The sequence below is a fragment of the Takifugu flavidus genome, chromosome 4 (genome assembly GCF_003711565.1).
Source record: "Takifugu flavidus isolate HTHZ2018 chromosome 4, ASM371156v2, whole genome shotgun sequence".
NCBI lineage: Eukaryota > Metazoa > Chordata > Actinopteri > Tetraodontiformes > Tetraodontidae > Takifugu > Takifugu flavidus.
The window spans coordinates 13450092-13463458 of NC_079523.1; the positions used below are offsets into that span (position 1 = coordinate 13450092).

The following is a 13367-nucleotide window of genomic DNA, read 5'->3' on the forward strand; positions in this document are numbered from 1 at the left end:
GCTGTTATAGGAATTGAGTGGTTCAGGTGGGTTGGAGGTCAGCAGGTCGATACCTGTAGATGAATACAGAGAGAGGGGGGAGAAGCAGAAAAACTACACAAGAAATAACATCATCACTGATGTACTCGGTGAGGAGGAGAGAAGAGGAGGGTGACAGAGGCCTCTTAGGTGATCATGTGTTGTCAGATCAGAAGCAGATTTAAAGTGATTTAGATTGAACACATATCCTTTATCTTAAGACCAGGAAAAGTTAGATTATGTAAATGAAGCTGTTATTATTTTTTCCATAATAAAATAGTTTCTACATTATACCAAAGACAAGCAAAGTATTTGTAACTTTCATTAGGTTTCTCTGCCTTGACAAGTAAGTTTAGCTTCTTTCTGAGTTGTCTCATTTTTTTGCAGGAAAATTTGCTTTTTTCAAAGCCATTGTCACCGGAGACCCCGAGCCAACTGTAACATGGAGCAGAAATAATGGAGATGTGTCTGATACATTAAGATACCAAACTAAATATGACACCCACTCTAAAGAGCATACATTTGAGGTACAGTGATACAGCTTATCAAATCCAAGTGACACGAATACTATTGCAAAGTAACAATATACTAGTTTGCATCATTCTAAGCACTTTCTAACTTTTATGTCTGGAGACCTTGTTTATGTGGCTGTGAAATGTGTCCTTTGTTACTGTGGTTTGTGTAAAAGTTGAATTTCTTTTCGGAAGAGACGTTAAAATATATTCGATATTCTAATACAATCACGAGAGGAATGTGGAGGTATAAAAAAAAAGAAAGTGGGGAAAAAATGTTTGCATGTAATATAAACCTGGTTAGGACTAAATATCACATTCCATTTTCATGTGCAGTACAGTATAATGAATATTATTAGAACCGATCAGTGGATACAGTATTTTGGGATACATTATCAATAACATCTCATCCATCCATCCATTCTCTACCGCTTATCCGGGGTCGGGTCGCGGGGGCAGCAGCCTAAGGAGAGAAGCCCAGACTTCCCTCTCCCCAGCTACCTCCTCCAGCTCATCCGGAGGGATCCCCAGGCGTTCCCAGGCCAGTCGAGAGACATAGTCTCTCCAACGTGTCCTGGGTCTCCCCGGGGGTCTCCTACCGGAGGGACATGCCCTGAACACCTCACCAGGGAGGCGTCCAGGGGGCATCCTGACTAGATGCCCAAGCCACCCCATCTGGCTCCTCTCAACGCGGAGGAGCAGCGACTCTACTCCGAGCTCCTCCCGGATGGCAGAGCTTCTCACCCTATCTCTAAGGGAGAGCCCAGCCACCCTACGGAGGAAGCTCATTTCAGCCGCTTGTACCCGTGATCTTGTTCTTTCGGTCATTACCCAAAGCTCATGACCATAGGTGAGGGTAGGAACGAAGATCGACCGGTAAATCGAGAGCTTCGCCTTTCGGCTCAGCTCTCTCTTCACCACAACGGACCGGTGCAGAGTCCGCATTACTGTGGACGCCGCACCGATCCGCCTGTCGACCTCCCGCTCCATTCTTCCCTCACTCGTGAACAAGACCCCGAGGTACTTAAACTCCTCCACTTGGGGCAGGATCTCCTCCTTTACCCGGAGAAGGCACTCCACCTTTTTCCGGTCGAGAACCATGGCCTCGGATTTGGAGGTGCTGATTCTCATCCCAGCCGCTTCACAGGCGGCGGCGAACCGATCCAGTGATAGTTGGAGGTCACGGGCCGATGAAGCCAACAGGACCACATCATCCGCAAAAAGCAGAGACGCGATCCTGAGGTCACCAAACGGATCCCCTCAACACCATGACTGCACCTAGAAATTCTGTCCATAAAAATTATGAACAGAATCGGTGACAAAGGGCAGCCCTGGCGGAGGCCAACCCTCACCGGAAACGAGTTGACTTACTGCAGCAATTCGGACCAAACTCTGACACCGATCGTACAGGGAGCGGACAGCCCGTATCAGCGGGCCCGACACCCCATACTCTCGGAGGACCCCCCACAGGACCCCCCGAGGGACACGGTCGAATGCCTTCTCCAAGTCCACAAAACACATGTGGACTGGTTGGGCAAACTCCCATGCACCCTCGAAGACCCTGCTGAGGGTGTAGAGCTGGTCCACTGTTCCACGCCCAGGACGAAAACCACATTGCTCCTCCTGAATCCGAGGTTCGACTATCCGGCGGACCCTCCTCTCCAGTACCCCTGAATAGACCTTACCAGGGAGGCTGAGGAGTGTGATCCCCCTATAGTTGGAACACACCCTCCGGTCCCCCTTCTTAAAAAGAGGGACTACCACCCCGGTCTGCCAATCCAGCGGCACTGCCCCCGATGTCCACGCGATGTTGCAGAGTCGAGTCAACCACGACAGCCCTACAACATCCAGAGCCTTAAGGGACTCTGGGCGGATCTCATCCACCCCCGGGGCCTTGCCACCGAGGAGTTTTTTAACTACCTCGGCAACTTCAGCCCCGGAGATACGAGAGCCCATCTCCAGGTCCCCGGGCCCTACTTCCTCACTGGGAGGTGTGTTGGTGGGATTGAGGAGGTCCTCGAAGTATTCCTTCCACCGATCCACAACATCCCGAGTTGAGGTCAGCAGCACACCATCACCACTATACACAGTGTTGACAGTGCACTGCTTCCCCCTCCTCAGACGCCGGATGGTGGTCCAGAACCTTTTCGAGGCTGTCCGGAAGTCGTTCTCCATGGCCTCACCGAACTCTTCCCATGCCCGAGTCTTTGCCTCGGCAACCGCCGTAGCTGCACTCCGCTTGGCACGCCGGTACCTATCTGCTGCCTCAGGAGTCCCACAGGCCAGTAAGGCCCGATACGACTCCTTCTTCAGCTGACGGCATCCCTCACCGCTGGTGTCCACCAGCGGGTTTGGGCATTGCCGCCACGACAGGCACCAACCACCTTGCGGCCACAGCATCGGTCAGCCGCTTCAACAATGGAGGCACGGAACATGGTCCACTCGGACTCAATGTCCCCCGCCTCCCCCGGGACATGGTCAAAGCTCTCCCGGAGGCGTGAGTTGAAACTCCTTCTGACAGGGGACTCTGCCAGGCGTTCCCAGCAGACCCTCACAACACGTTTGGGCCTGCCAGGTCTGTCCGGCATCCTTCCCCACCATCGGAGCCAACTCACCACCAGGTGGTGATCAGTTGACAGCTCCGCCCCTCTCTTCACCCGAGTGTCCAGAACATGCGGCCGCAAATCCGATGACACAACCACAAAGTCGATCATCGATCTGCGGCCTAAGGCGTCCTGGTGCCAAGTGCACATGTGGACGCCTTTATGTCTGAACAAGGTGTTCGTTATGGACAATCTGAGACGAGCACAGAAGTCCAATAACAAAACACCACTCGGGTTCAGATCAGGGGGGCCGTTCTTCCCAATCACACCTCTCCAGGTCACACTGTCATTGCCAACGTGAGCATTGAAGTCACCCAGGGGGACGAGGGAGCCCCCAGAAGGGGCACTCTCCAGCACTCCCTCTAAGGACTCCAAAAAGGGTGGATACGCTGAACTGCTGTTTGGACCATAGGCACAAACAACAGTCAGGATCCGTCCCCCCACCCGAAGGCGAAGGGAGGCTACCCTCTCATCCACCGGGGTAAACTCCAATACACAGGCACTGAGCTGGGGAGCAACCAGAATTGCCACCCCTGCTCGTCGCCTCTCACCATCGGCAACTCCAGAGTGGTAGAGAGTCCAACCCCTCTCAAGAAGACTGGTTCCAGAGCCCTTGCCATGCGTCGAGGTGAGGCCAACTATATCTAGTCGGAACTTCTCAACCTCGCGCACCAGCTCAGGCTCCTTTCCCACCAGAGAGGTGACATTCCATGTCCCTAGAGCCAGTTTGTGCAGCCGGGAATCAGACCGCCAAGGTCCCTGCCTCCGGCTGCTACCCAAAACACAATGCACCCGACCCCCTTGGCCCCTCCTGCAGGTGGTGAGCCCACGGGAAGGGGGTCCCATGTTGCCTCTTCGGGCATGGGCAGAGGTCCGGCCACCAGGCGCTCGCCAACGTGCCCCACCCCCAGGCCTGGCTCCAGGAGGGGGCCCCGGTGACCCGCATCCGGGCAAGGGAAACTTGGCACCAATGTTGTTCAGCATCATTAGGGGGTCCTGGGCTACGCTTTGTCTGGTCCCTCACCTAGGACCTGTTTGCCATGGGTGGCCCTACCAGGGGCATATAGCCCCAGACAACGGAGCTCCTGGGATCATTGGGACACGCAAACCCCTCCACCACGATAAGGTGGCAGCCCAGGGAGGGGCAATAACATCTCTTTTTGGAAAAAAAAAAAAAAAGCTGTTTTTTTTTTGTTTTGTTTTTTTTTGTTTTTTTTCCAATAACATCTCTTTTTGGAAAAAAAAACATTCAGAGTAAGAGATAACATTTAAAAAAAACAAAAAACAAGATGCCAGCTTTCAAAGCATTAAACATGTTAATAGTATATTGTAAATTAAGTCTGACTAACATACACAGCCATCTATGCTGCACGGGCATTTGTGCTGGTCTGATCCAATAGTAGGTTGTTCTTATGGGAGAAGAGCAGCGGAACCTTTTTAAAAACTGGCTGAATTATGATGCCCTGATGCATAGGACAGGTGAGTATGAACAAGGCTGAAGAGGAACAGTTACCTGCAACAAAGAGAACAGTGCCGAGGGCAAGCAGAACGGGAAACAAGAAACAAAAAAATCAGATTTTTAAAGTTCGTGGAGAGAATCAAGTCTTACCACAGTGTGTACTACAAACTACACAGGTGGCATAATGAATTAGCCAAGACGAGCTGGAGGTGTGAGAGTAGAAGCATGATTGTAGCTGATTGTAGGTCAGTCCCACCCAGAAACAACAGGGGAAGAAGGAAATGCACAGACGACGGAAAAGAACCACAAATACAAGTGACATCTTAACAGTATAGTCTTAATTTCTAGTCATTAAAAGTAACTTTGTCCATCAGGTTTTCTAATATGTAATATTAGAAATATCTAATATGTTCTATTATGCTCCAGATGCCAAATGTCATGCCAGACCAAGCCGATACCTATAAATGCTTTGCAACAAATGAATATGGACAAGCCATGGTCACAGTTGTCCTCAATGTAATTGAAGGTGAGATATTGATATTAATGACATCATGATGTCTCATATATTTGATTTAAATGATATAATATATGCTTTAAAAAGAATTAAAGTAAATTCCAGCTTTGCTACATATCTTCCAGGAGAAATGAATTTATCCAATTCAAGCCGTTTTTTAGGCATTTGGAATGAAACTGTTTAGTTTGTGTTTTAACAGTGTTATTTTGAGCAACCTCTTCTGCTTTCAGTTGGTTTCAATAAGAATAAAGTTTCACAACAAACTCAAGCCAAGGATGTGGACTTTAACACAGTACTAAAAAGGAAAAGGTAGGGAATGTCAAGTATTCTATAGTTTAAGATTTTCAGCTCCATGTGGTTTGTTGTAATTTACAGCAAAATATGCCGAAAATCAGAACAAACTCAGAAAAAGGAGGGTGAAATCGATCCCCGATTTTGGGAGTTGTTAATGAGCACAGACAAAAAAGACTACGAGTCAATCTGTTCAGAGTTTGGAGTAAGTGACTTTCGGTGGATGCTGAAGAAACTAAATGAAATGAAGAAAGAAAGAGAAGAAGAGCAGGCTGAGGTCTGTTTTTTGACCAGTTGTGGGTAACTTAATTCTAATATATATTTTAAAGAATCATTAAAAACTTCTCTTCATTTGTCTCAGTTTGTCAGAAATTTGTCTAACCTCAGACCGATCCAGGTCAATGCAGATGGCACTGCATCCTTTGAGATTGACATGGATCTTATAGAGCCAAGCAGCAGGATTTTCCTGTACAAGGTAAGTGTGACAACAAAAATTGTAGCTTTACTGTCAGATGCTGAAAGTAACACATATCTTTATCTGTGTCAGAGATCAAGCAGTTAAGCTGACTCAAATGTTTTGAATTGCAAATTCTGTCTTTTTCCACAAGGATGGTGAAATGATCCCATATACAAAGGAAATGGGGGATAAGATGAAGCACAGCCTTAGACAAGTAGGGAAAAAGTATATTTTTACTATGAGGGAGCTGGTGTCAGATGATGCTGGGCTGTACCAGCTGGATGTTGAGGACGTTACCATGTTTTCCACTGATTTTAAAGGTGAGTTTTACACCATCAGCCACTTTGAGTGTCATAGCAAATAACTCAATAACAATTTTCTGTATGTATAACACAGTCCCCATGGTGGATTTCTTGGTGAAAATTCAAGAAGTGAAAGCAGTGGAAAGAGAAGATGCTGTTTTTGAATGTGTCCTGTCACATCCTAGTTCTAAGGTTTCATGGTTTGGCAAAAACGTACTGTTGGAACAAGGCGAGAAATATGATATTGAGGTTTCTGAAGACAAGCTCATTCACAGACTGGTGGTCAAAGACTGCATGATGGTAGACAAGGGAATCTATTCTGCTTGTGCAGGAATCAGGTCTTGCAATTCATGGCTGCTTGTTGAAGGTAAAATAGTAGTTCATCTTAAAACATAATACTGTGATACATGATAAATGATGTAATACGAGAAACACGGTGGTCCAAGTTTTCATATCATGCCCATGTACTGACATCTACTAAAAACCCAATCTTTTTTTTTTCAATTCAGCTGATAAAGTTGGAGGAAAAAAGTCAGCAAGAAAAACAACCAGAGCAGGAGGTTCTGGAATAGATCTACAGAAAGTTGCTGAACAGCAGCAAATAAAATTAGAGAAAGAGAGGGAGGAGAGGAAAGAACAGATTAAAGCAGCAAAAGCAGCAGCAGCTGTGGCACATCCTCCTGAGACTCCTATTAAAGCTCCTGCTCTTAAGAAACCTGTTGCAAAAGAGTCTGAACCAGGTAAGTATGGTTGGTGCAACATTTATAAAACAGGGTGTTGAGATTGCAAACAATAATGCCTCATTTAAAATACCAGGAGGGGAGGCACAGCCACCAGCACTGGAGTTCCCGTGTTCTAGTAAGTTATCTTGATAATTTTCTTAAAAAAAATATTTTTTTTGTTTACTTATGGCTTCAACATATTGAAACAGTTTATGCTTTTATTTCAGCTAAGATAACTGCAATTTATTTTCTTTTACATTGCATTGACTGCTCATGGGACTTTTTTTTTAACTTATGGTATGATTGATTTAACTGTTTATTATTTTTATTATTATTATACCTGATTTGGATTTACTTTATTGCCTTATTATTATTGTTGTTGTTTTTAAAATTGTTATTAGGGTTTAACACAACATACCGCCCTTGTGTTTCTCACCTTTAGCTAGTAACCGCTGCGTCACTACATCACTCAAAGGTCACATTTTTAATTTATTATTGAAATAACGCTACTAAGTTGCTCATACAGCATATTACAGCAAAATGAGTAACCTGTTTAGAAAACCTTATTGCATGCTTTGGGAAATATTGAGGACAATCAATAGCAAGAAGGTTCCCAGGGAAGTGTTCTTTTTGTCTCATTGCCCATGTGGGCTCTCTATATATAGGATGGATAGATGGATGGATATTTTAATATCAGGCATCAGACAAATTCTCGAAGCTGTTTTTTCTAACAATTTCAATTAAATTTGTAAAATGTTCAGTTGTTGTCAGTTTGACAGAAAAAAATACAGTATAAATAAATGCTGTATGTACTACAAGTACACATAAATAGGTTCCACTTTAATGGGAAAATAACTTTTATTTTAAATTGCTCAGATCCTGAAATTACCAGTGGACTCCCTGATGTTTATGCTCTTTGTGGTAATAAAGCTGAGTTAAGTGTAAAGCTGAATGTAGACTGTGAAGGTGCCTGGTTTAAAGATGGAGAACAGGTAATACTCATTTTTAACAAGCACTCAACAGTACATTTTACATTAAAATGTGTTATAATTACCCAAAATGTGAAATTTATATAATAATAGATGCAAATTGCAACACATTTATTTGGATATTGACATTGCATCTTTCACAAATATGTAACAGCTTAGCTAAAATAAATTGAATAACCTAATGTTTGACTCTATTAGCTAACATTACTGCACTTTACTGTTGTACTGATGAATGTGACACTTAAAGACCAACCACAGCAAAACCGGTTGAGGCGTTCTGAAAGTTTTTTAGCATTTATATCATGTTATGTTTGATTTTTGACAACTTATAAACACTGTTTATTTTTGCTAGCTCACATCAGGTGCAGGGGTAACCATAACCAAAAATTCAACATGTCACAAGCTCCTAATTCAAAACTGTACAGAGGGTAGCTCCGGCATTTATCGCTTTCAATCAGGAGATCTAAGTACTCAGGGAAAGATCACCATTGGAGGTAAACTGTTAAATGCCTTAATGTGTATAAAATGCCATGACAAGCATCACTAGTTTAACTGAATGAAAAACTGTTTATTGCAGAGGTGCCTGAATTTGACCCAGAAGACCTTCACAAGTTCTCCAAACCTGTGATTATAAGAGTGGGCCAGAATGCCACATTCAAAATGGTATTTCCTACCCAGGAATCTATGGTGGTGAGCTGGTTTAGGGAAGGAACTGAGATTAAAGATGGAGGAGGATTGAAGATAGTGAGGGAACCTAATCACAGTCGACTTCTGTTCAGAGACTGCCTGCGATCAGACGCAGGGGAAATACGAATCCAGATTAAAAACCCGTTTGGGGTTGCGGCGGCCACATCGCACCTTATTGTCCTAGGTGCAAATCAATCAATGAAAAACATTTAATGAGAATAGTAAATGCCATGCTATATTTGACCATCTACTTTGCCACAGACCGACCCAGCCCACCTGAGGCTCCAGTAGAGACTGTTGAAACAGCCTCATCTATCATTGTGATTAAGTGGAAGCCTCCAAAAGATGACGGCGGCTCGGCTGTCACCAACTACATCATTGAGCATCAGCAGGTGGGCCAGAGTCTGTGGAAGAAACTTGGGAGCATGTCAGCTGAAAACACTTCCTTCAGAGACAGGAATGTGACTCATGGAAAGAAATACAACTACCGCATCTATGCTGAAAACCCAGAAGGCCTCAGTGATGCCCTGGAAACAAATGGCAGCATTATGGCTGGTGTAATGAGTGAGTGTCACAAAGATAACCCAATATTTTCTCCAAATTAGTTAACTGAAAAAAATATGAAACCATTAAACCACACACACTATTATGCACTTGCAGCATTTGTTAGAATACAGAAAGGTATAATTTATCTAAATATTCAACAGTACTTTACCGCTAGCTCATGTCAACTTCTTGATAACATACTGTAGTAAATGCATGTCAATTTACACAACAAAATGCTCAGTTGATCAATATGACATGTGTTTCTTGAGTACTTTCTGGTCCACCTGGAACACCAAAAGTGGAGAGTGCATCTAAAACATGCATCAAACTGACTTGGACCCCCCCAGAGGATGATAAAGGTGTACCGATCATTGGTTATCTGTTGGAGAAACGGAAGAAAGATACCACCGAGTGGATTACCTTGAATGATGTCAGTGAACCTATTGAAGGTTGGTGAAAAACAAGTACATTGAAATATCTGTAAGTTTTATTTTTGTTTCCCACACTGATATTTGTTTTCAGATGTGAAGTATGCTGTAAAACAAGTCACCGAGGGGGCAGAGTACGAGTTTAGGGTTTCAGCAATTAATGAATCTGGATCAGGGGATCCAAGCACTCCCTCTGCAATTGTGTGTGCCAAGAATCCCAACAGTAAGTAGTTACCATTGCTTACACATATTAACTTTTACTGCATCTTTTTGTATTTCACTCTGCCAATACTATCATCCAGGGAGACCATATTTTAAAGACCCAGGGGACTTTATTGTTGTAAGAGCAGGGAATTCTCTACGCATTAAGATCTGTTATGAGGTGAGTATGAAGAGGGATTCAAATTTCAGATGTTATTTCCATACATCCAGATTGTGATGATATCCTGTCACATCATTTTAAAACCTTGATGTTTGCTTCCATGTCTCGCACCTCATGTTTGATGTCATGTATCTGATACCTCCAGGCTGAACCTCCACCTGAGATCACTTGGGTGAAGAATGATGAGCCTATATCCCCTTGGATCCAGGTTATCAATTCAGAAAGTATGTCTCAGCTGTGTATTCCTTCATCAAAGAGGTCAGATTCAGCCATGTACACAATCAAAACCAAGAACTGTGAAGGAGAGGCATTGTTTGATGTTGAAGTCAGAGTTACAGGTAAAGCCCAAAATAAACACTCTTCAGTTCACGATGGCAGAGTGTAGAAGGCATTGGTGTTAGGCACTGCAGACACGAATCAAGACCCCAAATGCAAACACACACGCACAATTGGGTGAGGATGAAATCAAATTTACTGAAGACCAGGTTCTGAACAAAGCCAAAAGGTGCAGGAAGCAGACAAACATGGTTAAGCTGGAGCAGGCTGGGCAGCGCAAACAGGCATACGAACAATTAGTTCCAGACTGGAAACAGGAATGAGGAAACAAACTTGCATAAGGAGTTTTAGGAGGCAGGCTGCACCACAGGGGGTTAACTACAAATCAGCAATGAGTGGAGAGTTGATCAGGCTTTTAAGGAGAACGGCAAGCCGCTCCGCCCAGCCTGAGAACAGACAAACAAGGGAAACAGACAAGACACAGATGGGAGAGGGGAGGGAAAACACTTGGGACTCCTAACAATTGGGCTGATTGGAGATTCTAAATTGATATAAATATGGGTGGGTGAGTAAATGTTGTATGTGTCCTAGGATGGATTGCAGGCTGGTCCTGAATGTGACAAATCTGTGTATTGACATGTTACTCTTGAACATGTTTGTAACTTCTTGTGTAATAATAATATATGTGTAGAGTAAACATGGCATTGTGGCACACAACAATGAACTCCTGCCTGAAACCACCATGTGCTGTATTGAAGTTCATCTAAAATAAACCTACACAAATGTTACATGGCTTATTTTCTCCTAGTCAAATAATATCCTCTGCATGACTCTTTTTGTTTAATTGTTGCTAGATGAACCCAAGACTCCAGGGCCAGTTGAATTGGAGCAAACAAGTCAGGGTAAAGTGGTGGTATCATGGGCCCCCTCCCCAGATGAGGAGCTCGATGACCGGCTGTATTACGTGGTCACCCAACACGACTCCAACACCCGAGTGTGGAAGACGGTGGCTGACCGCCTTTTCACTCACACATACATGGCCAATAACATCCTTCCTGGAACTGAGTACCACTTCCGGATCTATGCCAAAAATGACATGGGCCTCTCAGATCCCTCTCAGTCCCCAACGTGGGGTGTCAACAACAACAGAGGTATCTCACTTAAATCTTCACTGCTGAAGTTGAAATCCATATCTTTATGACTGGTGTTAATATGAAGTGAGTTAGAATTTAAATAGTTTCCCGTCTTTTCTTTTCCCTGTTTCTCTTCTCAAGTTCCAATAGCTTCAAAAAGAATATATTCATCAAAAGTCTGCTTCGAGAGACCCCCATCAATCTTGGTCCCTCTGAAAGTCCACACACCACCCAAAGGTTACCAGCTGTACATGACATGCGCTGTGCGCGGGTGCCCAACACCCAGTGTGTCTTGGTACTTAAACGATGTCTGCATCAACTCGGATAAAAATTATTTCATCACAAATTTGTGCGGCGTGTGCTCCATGTACATACTTAGAGTCCAACCAACTGACAGCGGTGAATATAAGGTTGTCGCTCTTAACTCTCTCGGCAAAGCAGAGTGCTCTACTAAAATTATTGTTCAAGGTAAGCACATTTGAATGGATCTCCCTTAATAATTTGTTGTGAAATGTTGTTAAATAGTGTTTCGCTTTCTGTGCTTTTCTTCTCTACAGAATAAAGTGATGCAGTCTTCACAACATAAAGTTATTAAAGCTAAATGAATTACCATTCTTACCCTGTCATGAAAAACATAGATATGGAATAAATGTCTTGTCTTCTTAAACACTTTATCCCTTTTGGGGTCTAAGGGAGGGTGGGAAAAGGCAGGGTCCACCGCTGGATGCATTTGTGGGTTCGGTACCTTGCTTATGGGTACCTTGGCAATACTCTGAAGGTGTTCTGGCATCTTCCCCTACTATTAGAACACTTCCCATGTTTTGTCTCCCATGGGGCTCAAACCAAGAACCACAGCCCAGGTCCCAACAGACTGAGCTATCACCACCTTGGAATAAAAGTCAAGAGTCAAATTTTCGAGGTCTTGTAATGTCTGTAATAAAATCAGAGAACTTTGCATTTTGGATTCTGTTTTGTATTTTCTTACTGAATTATAATTTAAATACAGTACTCTTTTGCAGTGTTCTGAAGGTGTCATGGGACTTCGCCCTACTAGAACTCCCCCCCCCCCAAGTTTTTTTCCACACTGGGGATTTAAAACTCTCTAATTCTACCACCAATCCCCCCCCCCTTCCCCCCAGCAGACCTCAGTTCATTGCACATGAGTGGATCATAGAAGCACAATGGTACTTCACCATTTTTGGTTCTTATTCTGGGAATACACAGTAAACTCATTACTAATGACCTAACCGGTCTGGAGGCTAAAAATCCAGGATGTATTTTGGGCCAAGACCATTCAGTGCTTTGTAGACAAGGCTTACTTTGAAATCTATCCTTTGACTCCCAGTAAGCCAATGCAGTAATTGGAGGACCAATGTATTGAGGTAACCTTTCCAAAAGGCTCTGGCAGCAGCACTCTGGATAAGTTTCACATGTCTGATTTTTTTCTTTAGATTCTCAATCGTCCAGGTCATAGTTATCCAAGGTAGTTTTCTGTATCAACTGGACTGTTTTTCTTCTCTTTTGAAAACATTTCACCTTCTATCCAGAAGGCTTCTTCTGGATCCAGAAGGCTTCTTCTGGATAGAAGGCGAAACTACCTAGGACATGTCACATTGACACCTTGGACACGTGTCTGATTGATTTTTTTGTTATGCTCCCTGTAATGTCAGAGTCCTGGGTGTTGCTTTGATGTTCTTTGTTTGTTGTTTCTGCTCTGTTCTTTCTCCAGGGGGCGTGGTGGAGCCACTTTCCTGCAGCTGTCGCTGGTGTCAGTCACACCTGCTGCCTAATCTACTGGCTATTTAGGCCCTGGGCTCCTGTTCACCAGTGTCTGATCATTTCATCAATGTTGTAGTAAACGTGGACTCAGTTACTTGTCCTTTTGTGTAACGTACAGGAGTTGTAATCATTTTTGTTTCCTGCTCAAGGTCACCACGCCTCCCTCCTTTGGAGAAGGAAGGAGCAAGATCTTTTCCCTGTGCCAAGTGTGTTTTCCCCCACTGCATTCCAGGCATTCTTTTGGTTTTAATAAACTGTTTTGTGAGACC

General features: G+C 44.1%; 1 protein-coding gene across 1 annotated transcript in view; it reads left to right on the forward strand.

The window, feature by feature from the left end:
- igfn1.4 (immunoglobulin like and fibronectin type III domain containing 1, tandem duplicate 4) overlaps window positions 1–12274 on the forward strand; it is a 14308-nt gene extending 2034 nt beyond the window's left edge. The window contains exons 3-22 of the mRNA XM_057029641.1: window positions 406–545; window positions 5019–5118; window positions 5337–5415; window positions 5482–5674; window positions 5759–5872; window positions 6006–6174; window positions 6251–6523; window positions 6666–6896; window positions 6973–7014; window positions 7755–7870; window positions 8220–8361; window positions 8445–8738; window positions 8816–9118; window positions 9370–9549; window positions 9623–9751; window positions 9831–9910; window positions 10056–10248; window positions 11041–11337; window positions 11461–11787; window positions 11877–12274. Coding sequence (XP_056885621.1) covers window positions 406–545; window positions 5019–5118; window positions 5337–5415; window positions 5482–5674; window positions 5759–5872; window positions 6006–6174; window positions 6251–6523; window positions 6666–6896; window positions 6973–7014; window positions 7755–7870; window positions 8220–8361; window positions 8445–8738; window positions 8816–9118; window positions 9370–9549; window positions 9623–9751; window positions 9831–9910; window positions 10056–10248; window positions 11041–11337; window positions 11461–11787; window positions 11877–11881 — 3407 coding nt within the window. The 3' untranslated portion in view covers window positions 11882–12274. The remainder of the gene's footprint in view (window positions 1–405; window positions 546–5018; window positions 5119–5336; window positions 5416–5481; window positions 5675–5758; window positions 5873–6005; window positions 6175–6250; window positions 6524–6665; window positions 6897–6972; window positions 7015–7754; window positions 7871–8219; window positions 8362–8444; window positions 8739–8815; window positions 9119–9369; window positions 9550–9622; window positions 9752–9830; window positions 9911–10055; window positions 10249–11040; window positions 11338–11460; window positions 11788–11876) is intronic.
- Window positions 12275–13367: the final 1093 nt, after the last annotated feature.